The sequence below is a fragment of the Prunus persica genome, chromosome G5 (assembly GCF_000346465.2).
Source record: "Prunus persica cultivar Lovell chromosome G5, Prunus_persica_NCBIv2, whole genome shotgun sequence".
In the NCBI taxonomy this organism is placed as follows: Eukaryota; Viridiplantae; Streptophyta; class Magnoliopsida; order Rosales; family Rosaceae; genus Prunus; species Prunus persica.
The window spans coordinates 11,037,782-11,046,708 of NC_034013.1; the positions used below are offsets into that span (position 1 = coordinate 11,037,782).

At 35.6% G+C, this 8,927-nt stretch overlaps 1 protein-coding gene across 2 annotated transcripts; it reads right to left on the minus strand.

The window, feature by feature from the left end:
• On the minus strand, positions 2,346–6,222 carry LOC18777941 (AT-rich interactive domain-containing protein 2). Of its 2 annotated transcripts, none has more exons than XM_007208826.2 (3): positions 5,973–6,222; positions 4,837–5,828; positions 2,346–3,726 (listed from the first exon to the last, which is right to left on the minus strand). In XM_007208826.2, exons 2-3 carry the CDS (start codon positions 5,788–5,790, stop codon positions 2,848–2,850), a joined length of 1,833 nt encoding a protein of 610 aa, XP_007208888.1. In that variant the 5' UTR covers positions 5,791–5,828; positions 5,973–6,222; the 3' UTR covers positions 2,346–2,847. The 2 variants fall into 2 exon arrangements, with proteins under 2 accessions (XP_007208888.1, XP_020420470.1); XM_020564881.1 differs by having other exon boundaries at positions 2,346–2,909; positions 3,043–3,726; positions 4,837–6,222.

Below are 8,927 nucleotides of genomic sequence, written 5' to 3' on the forward strand. Positions count from 1 at the left end.
CATTAATCAACATGAAAGTAAACTAGCAATGTTAACAATGGGTATATGACTAACTATTTCTTTCTTTTTTGAGTTGTTGAAAGCCGACCATTTTATAGTCCTATGCAATTAGTTCAATAATGAAAATCCAATATAGTTTCAAGATTTTGTCCTAGATTCGAATCTAAAATACTGTTATTACCCTAAACTGAAACTTTACAGTGGTAGATATGCATTAAAAATAGGATTTCATAGGAAACTAAGAGTGTTATTACCTTAGACTGGAACTTTATAGTGGTCGACATGCATTAGAAATAGGATTCCATAGGAAACAAGCAGTGTTATTACTTTGTACTGGAACTTTACAACAATTAATCAACATGACAGTAAAATGTTAAGAATCTGTATTTGACCAAATATCTCTTTCTTTTTTGAGTTGCTGAAAACTGACTATTTTATAGTCATATGCAGTTAGTCCAATAGTGAAAATCCAATATAGTTTCAAGATTTTGTCTTGGATTCGAATATAAAATACTGTTATTACCATAGATTGGAACTTTATAGCAATTAGTCAACATTACAATAAAGGTTTGGTTTTAAATGTCTTACCTCTGAAGCCTTTTCTTGTTGAAATTGTTCTCTGAAATTTTGTCTTTGTTTTGTAGGTGGAGGTTAGTGTGTGGTGTTGGTTTTTGAAAGTAGATCAAGTTTGGTGGTAGTTATGGAGTTTCAGTTTGCATAAATGAGGAAGATGGTGAAATGAAGAGACATTTTGCAGAGATGGTTTAATGAAGATGCATGCTTGAAGTTACGGTTTTCGAGATAGTTTTATGTTGTAATAAAATGTTTGGACTTTTTGTAACCAAAAAATAAATAAAATGTTTGGGCGTTTTTATAAAATTGGGCTGGGCTTGTTTTGGGTGTTTTTTGAGTGTTTTTTTTTTTGGTCTGTTGGACATCAGTGGCAGTCCTATAATTTATAGGAACTTCAACACCAATTTCTTATATAGTAAATGAATTTTGGGTGTGTTTCTAAAGTGCATTTCATGTAGGTTTTTTTTTATAATTTCAGCTCCTATTTTCGGTATATTAGTTAAGCTCCCTAAAGATTATTCTATAATACTTTTATGTTACCCGAGTTCTTATATTTATATTTGTAATCAGAATTGTTCTTGTTGAATTCATGTGAGCGAGAAAGAAAGAAGTATTTGGCAGAAGTTTTTTTAAATTTTTTATATGTTAAAATGGAATTTAAAAGTTAAATATGTCTATTCAGGAGAATGTGAGAGGTCAATTAATTGGCAATAGATAAAGTGGGTGACCGGCCTCTCACAACCTAGAAAACAAAATTCCTCTCCTAAAGTTTAATACAAGTTAGTTTATGGGGTTGACCTAATGGTAAGGGCGGCCTTGGATCTATATGTACACACATACTTAATAATAATATGATTGCATAGGTTATCATGTCATTTTAACGAATAAATCACAAAATATTTGTGTTTGATACACATTTTGTGGCATGTTTAAATGTGGTTGGCTAGCTTAGCAAATAGCAAGCCAAGTATGCATTTCACTCTGTTAGTCTGTTTTGCAACAAAATGGGAACTGCCTCTTTTATAATGACAAACTGACGCAGAACCTGAAGGCCAGTCTAACTGTCAAATTTGGTGACAATGAAGCAAAAACAGTATTTGGTTTCATCAGTCCCAATCTCTTGGACCACAGGAGGAGTCCAAGATATTGTGGTCATTCACCGCTGGATATTAATTCAATGGTTCAAAAAAGTTACTTAAAAGGAGTGCAAGAGTGAGTGAACCGCTGAATTTACATCCAACGGTGAGTGACCATAAATCTCTTGGACCCCTGTAATCCAAGAGATCGGGACCGTTGATTTCATTTTGTGGGTATTTTCCTTCTTTTTGTTCTTGCAGCTTGGAGAGCAAAATGCTGATTGAATGCATTTCCAGACATAATAAATTCATGTCCACGATGAAGTCTTAGAATTTATGGTAAATGTTGGGGCCTCTTGGAAAATAACCAAGCAATTCATGTTGCAATAAATTCATGTCCACGATGAAGTCTTAGAATTTATGGTAAATGTTGGGGCCTCTTGGAAAATAACCAAGCAATTCAAGTTGCAATAAATTCATGTCCACGATGACGTCTTAGAATTTATGGGAAATGTTAGGGCCTCTTGGAAAATAACCAAGCAATTCATGTTGCAATTGATGCTCCCTTTCCATTCTTAAAGCGTTTTTATAAGGTAACATATTCTCTTCTATTATACTTAGTAAGTGTTGCAACATCGACACCTTATGAGGTATTACAATTTCTGACCATTGATGCATGTGGACCGACAATGAGAATGGCAGAGACAAAATCACATATCTGAAATATGAAAAAGAAAAGTATCACAGAATTTAGTCCCCATATGCTCATTTTTCCTGAAATATGAAAATAAAAGTATCACAGCATTTTAGTGCCCCTATGCTCAACTTTATAAAGAAAAACAAAACGAAAACCTCGACAACTATGTGCCTCTTTCATGTTTCCCTATCTACTTAAAGATGTATGATTGTATCCCAGAGGTTACAAAACCTGGTATTAGATACAATATTCACGATTCAGCCATCCAAAACAGTAGTATAGTTCTCTAAAATGACAACTGAAGACCCTTGTTGAGTACCAACAGAAATCGTCAGCGCATTCCACAACTTCTACCTTCTGGCCTCATCATGAACTCCACCAGGTCCGATTCCACCACGGCGTGCACTCCTCAAAATTGCATCACCATTTAAAGTTGTATAAGTTAACGCAGCGGTTCAAGCCCCCAGTACAATTGTCTAACTCCTAGACATCATTTTTTATCTAATCCAAATCAGTGCACTGCTGATTCTGGGAACATGCCTCAAAATTGGCTGAAACTTCAACTGCATCATGCCTAAAACCATTACTAAATGATCCAAATTCTGTTTCATCATCATCACTATCAATATTTTTTGGAGTTACACGATTTTGATAACTTCTGCTTTGGACAAGAAACACATTGAAGTAATAGCTTACCAAGTTTTCCCTTGTTTTTTTACGAAACCACCTGGACGCTCTATTCCAAAAGGAAGGAGAATTTGACTTTACCAAATCCTTGAATCTCTTTTCTTCTTCAGCTGTCCACTGAAGAGAAACTTCCTCACCCATACGATCAAATCGCCAACGATAGAACAAGGAACCAAGTTCTCTCTTCAGTTTCATCCTAGCCTCAGCAATGTGAAATCTGATACATACAACAGAACCTGGAAGTTGACAGCCGCACAAATCTGGTCTTCCTTTGCCAGTGAGATCTGCTTCATGAAGGGAGCTGTCTTCTTCACATTGTAAGGGCCATACCCGTGTGCCTAGCCACTTAATATCACTTTCAGAAGCCACGCCAGTCCATTCGGGCACATCAGCTTGAAAGAGAGTGCCTACAGAGACGTGCTTTTCATGGGGAGCATCCACAGATGGGCAAACCATTGTATTTGTGGCCAATAAATCAACTTCCTCAGGTGCTTGCTCCTTAGAATTGTTATCCAACTCTTTTTTACGAGGACTTATCAAATTACTCTGAGGGACTGAACATGAACTGCAACAAGGGCACGAGCGAGATTTCACAGAATTAGGAAACCTTTCACTGCATCTTAACCTCTCTGAGGACTGGTGACCAGCAACAACATTATCTTCATACAACAATGGATGCGTCTTTAGTTTCTTCTGCAAATTTATACCATGATCTTTTTATAAAATTGGAAACTAATTTAATTTCATATATAATATTTACAGTTCCAGAAAAATCAACATTATAGGCACCTCTCTTGATAGCTAAAAAAATGTTGGAGAATTCAAATACTCCAACTCACAATCTTTTCATCATTTGTCACCAGCATCTTTTGTTATCAAGTGACCGTGCAACAACCATATGGTAATCTACTGGTTAAACTAATGACCAAGGATGTGACACACGGAAGATGCCAAGTTATCTACCTCGGAGCTTTCCTCCTCTTTTGGCTGATACCTTCTCCTTCATCTCTTTTTCCTCTTTTGTTCTCAGAGAAAGGAAGGGGGCAGGGGGTGAAAATGTTTACTAAGAAGTTGAGAAAGAAAATCACTTGTATCTCCTTTATTAAATTTAAAAATTAAAAGAAAACAAGCCAAACCAAATGTCTCGTAACAAACATTGACTCTATTAGTAGCAACGTAGATGTTGGAACTCCTCCTATCTCCAAGATTCTTAAAGAGAGTTTCAAATCTAACTACACATTCAGAAGGTTGAAAGAAAATAAAAATTGTAATAATGTACCAGGTACAAGATGGACCGTAATAAGAAGTAGAAAAGGAAAAGGAAGACCATAGCTAGAGAAAATTGATGAAGAAGAAGCATGAGTTGGGATATGGCCGAGAGCTGTGAACTAAAATCTGGAAAAGTGTTTTGGTTTGTAGCTATATTAGCATCATGGAGTTCCAGATTACTTATATTAGCAGAGTCCAGATCACAAACAAAGCAATGCCCTATTAATACTTCAAGGGTTCAACCAAGTGATCTAGCTGCATTGAGGTGGATGACAATATCATATCGCGGAGCTTAACTTACTGGCAGAAACAACGGGAACTCATCACAGGGGTTGTTGATTTCATAATTTCATTAATAACTTCAAATTTTAAAGATAAAAGCAACAACTCTTTTAACTTCATAGGATAACACGGTTGAGTGGAGAGAAGAGTACACTGGAAAGAGTAACCATGCTATGCATTTGAAATTTGACAAATGGATGTGGTCCAGAAGCGAAAAACCTTTAGAGAAACACACAACATAAACAAATGTACCTGCAGGAGAGATTCTTCAGTCTTTGAATCAACATTCCTTCTTAGCAGCAATGCTTCCCTTGCTCTAATTACCTGGAACCAGCACTCATCGCCCTTATGCTCCCTCCAATTAGTTGGCCCTGGTATCACTCCAATTGAAGGATCATTTGGCTGCTTTGCAATCTGAACTACCCAATTCAGCATTCCTGATAAGGATTCTCGCTTTCTTTTACGATCATTTTCTTTTTTATTGAGACTATCGAGTGATATCAAAACACCATTCTGATCATCATTACAAACTTTTTCTTCATCATCATCCTTGCATTGGTCGGCACCAGCATGCATTCCATATGCATCTTTGGTATCTGAAAGATTAAATTCAATCTTCCCATTTTCATCAGATTCAAACTGAACCGGTCCATCACCTTTGCCCTTCTGCTCAGGCCCATCCAACAACAAATCTCTAAACTCTCTCTCCAACTCCGAAGACAACTGAAACTCCCCATACAAGCCAGACTGCCCATTTCCGGAGCTCCTACTTTTACAACTCTCCCTAAACCATTTCTCCAGCTCATTCAAATACTTGAAGTAAATCAATTTCACAGAAGCCGTTGCTCCACCATCCAAACCCAACTCTTTGGCCACAAAAGACCACAAACTGTTCTTCGAAACCCAATCATACCCACCTCTATCTCTCACCAAACAGAACAATTTGAACAAATCCACAGGCTGCCTATCGTCAATCACGGCAGGGATGGGCCTAACAACACCTCTATCACCAATTTCCTTAACAAAAACAGATAGAACTTGATCAAATGTACATCTTAGCCTAACCTCATCATCATCCTCATCACATTCAACACCATCTCTTACATCAATATCACTACCAATGCAACTACCATTTTTCTGATATGCATCATTAGTTTCGACACAATCTAAAACAGACCCAGGTGTTAAAGACGACCATCCTGCCATGAACTTCGATTTGACTCTTGAAAAACCAATAAGACTATCTATTTTCAAAGATCAAATACACAAATAAATAACAGAGGGAGGCCAAACAAAATGGTATCTAATTCATTTCAATTTAGGGCATGTGGTATGAGACCCTTTGCCCTGTTTTCTCCGTAGAGTGTTTCAGAAATGTTGTTATTTACCTGAACATTTTGGGGTACTGCTTTCTTTTTGGTTTTGCCTCGCAAAGCTACCAACATGGTAATTTACAGAGCTGCAGAGGCGACAAAGGAGACATGGGTGTGAGCAAAGGACAGCCGAGATTAACGTTGGAGCCGAGGAATTGTTGAAAATGATGAGTGGGTGACAGTACAAGCTGGACTCAAAAAATTTAGACAGCGATCAGATATAAGAAGAGAGAGGAAACAAATGTCTATGGAAAGTGGAGAAAATGAAAACTTCTTGACAAAAAAAAAAAACTATTCAATGAATCTATTTTTGATTTTATTTTATTTAAATGTGGTAGAAATCAAAGGCTGAATCTTTTTTTAAAACATTTTTGGCCAAAGAAAAAAGAAGGCTGATATTTCTTTTCTTTTTTACACTGTTTAAATTTCAATTTGAGAAATATATTTGTGTAAATTGGTGGATTTACGAATTTTAAGGGTCGATCTAAAATTATCTCCCTCTTTATATCTCTTCAGCTTAACTGACCATTAAATTTGTTTCATATTGAGTAACAATTTGATCTAATATACGACGTAAAAGGCTACTTTCGCTCTCTATTGAACTCTCATTCTTCACTTGAGGAGCGTAGGCATACTCTCGTGCTAGGACGAGGGAACATTTTACAGAGCATTCTTCGGTTGAGGAGCGTAGACATACTTTCGCTCTAGAACGTGGGAAGAGTTTAAATAGTGTGAATAACGCTTCCTTAAATCTCTCTTCTTTTTCCTTTCCAAAAAAAAATCTCTTTTTTTTTTTCCCTTTATCTAACTAGTTTAAAGATTATTATTAAGGGAGTCTAACCTAGTAGAAAATGATTTTGACTTGCAGATCAGTGGTTTGAATTCCCATGGCACCTTGGTAGTGTGTAAGAGAAACCCCTTACCTCTTATAATTTAGACTATCACTTGTATTTATAAAAAAAAAAACTATTATTTTTAAGAATAGAGAACACTTTTGTTTAAAAAATTGATAAATACATTTAAGAAAATTTGTGGATTTATTATGACTTGGCATGTGAATGTGATGTAGGAGGTTGACAAAGTCATATTTAACCTCTCCAGCGCAAGCGACTTAGGGATAGAAGTGGTAAATCCCAAATTCAAATTCAGTTGTGTGAAGGAAAATCTACTAAAATGTATAAGATATTGAGATTTAGTATTAGATACTAACCAATCAAAACATTGACAAATTTGGGTGATGTACTTTTAATAACATTTCAATGAATCTTTTTATAATTTTTTTATTTTAATCAAGTGGAAGTATTTATTTATTTTTTCTTTGGATATTTTCTAAACCGTTTAAAAGGATATTATGCAAATTTGGGGGATGTAATATTGAAAATCAGTAATTTTATTACCAACTTATGATGAGGAAGGGTTTATCTGAAATAGTAAAGTAAATAAATATTGACGCAAAGCACAAGGAATGGGCAAAAAATATAATGGATTTACTTATTACCACTAATATTTTACCTAAATAAAATGGTAAAGTGATATTTGAGAATTAATGGATTTATTACTATAAACCTATGTGTGCTTAACAATTGAATGCCAAAATTGCCCTCATATTGAATTTCATCTATTATTTTGAAGAAACTTTTGATTTTGGACTTGATTGCAAATTAAATCATACTTACTTACACGATTAAAATTATCAAAAGAAAAATTATTAAAAAAAAGAAGAAAGTCAAACTAGATGAACCAGAAATGTAATTTAACCAATAATAAATGAATAATCCTACTGTTTATTTATTAATAGGATTTGGTTAAAATAAACATGTCCGAAGATCCAGCCGCTGCGAGGCATAATTACTCCATAGACATAATATTTCACTTTGATATTAATGCATATCTTGCGTGTTTGATTGAGAGTTAAGCAGATGGAGATGGGCATGCATCCCACAAGAATCAAACATGTGTTATCGTCTACATTCAGACTTGAAAATTCCCACCTTCCAAAGAGAATACAAAAAGGACTTGACAATTGTTGAATTTTGAACAAAGAATTAGTTAGAAATTGACTGGGAGACCCAAAAAAGGAGCCAAGGCTATGAGAAATTGACGTCATTTTATTGATTTTTATTTTTTATTTTTTAAAGGAGATAGATGAACATTGCAAGGAACTTGTAACTAAGGTGATTAAGAGTATTTATCATTGTACTCGAAGTTTTAAATTTGATTTCCCCCTCCCTCAATATCGCTTATATAAAAAACGAGATGTATACACATTTTGGTAGCTGACGAAATCTAAAACGCTGCTTTTACAAGTGGGGTGATTTGAGTCACAAACCTTTCATTTGAAAAATACCGTAACCACTTAACACTAACAAAGAAAAAGGAGATTGGAATCACCCATTTAGAACCCCTCCAAAGGAAATAAAGGGTGAAACCAAAACAACTTTTTCTTCAGATTATTGGCAAATGACCACTAGACTCTATGCCTTTGCTGACCCAATGAAGTGCCTTTAACTTTTTATTTGGAGTGGGTATAGTTCGGTTTGGCCGTCTCCGCCACTTACGGAGTCACAGTGGGGTCACTGGGGGTCGAACGACCCTACGAAAACCATAGGAATAGGATTGGTGATCCACCTGAGCCGGTTGAATGACCACACTGAATGCCCTCCAACAACTCGCTAGTTTGAAGAAGAAGGTGTTTTTTTTAATTAAATTTTTTTATTTCTTTTTATAATAATTATTTTAAAATTTAAAATTTAAAACTCTCTGGGCAAAACAACGTCGTTTAGGCCTAAGCTTTTTTTTTTTAAAAAAAGAAAAAGACTTGGCCAAAACGGCACCATTTTGGCGCCCCCCCCCCCCCCCAACAAACAAAAAAAAATCACCGCTGTCGCCAAAATCATGCCGTCATAACCACCACTTTTTACCTTATGATCCTATGAGTAAGATTCCTGGATCCATCAATGGTCTCCGCCC

What these genes read in the sequence shown, in the direction of transcription:
- LOC18777941 (XM_007208826.2), bottom strand. Translation starts at nt 5,790, where the DNA reads ATGGCAGGATGGTCGTCTTTAACACCTGGGTCTGTTTTAGATTGTGTC. An exon ending in CTGAAGAATCTCTCCTGCAG is followed by an intron (nt 3,727 to 4,836) that starts GTACATTTGTTT and finishes ATAAATTTGCAG; the next exon opens with AAGAAACTAAAGACGCATCC.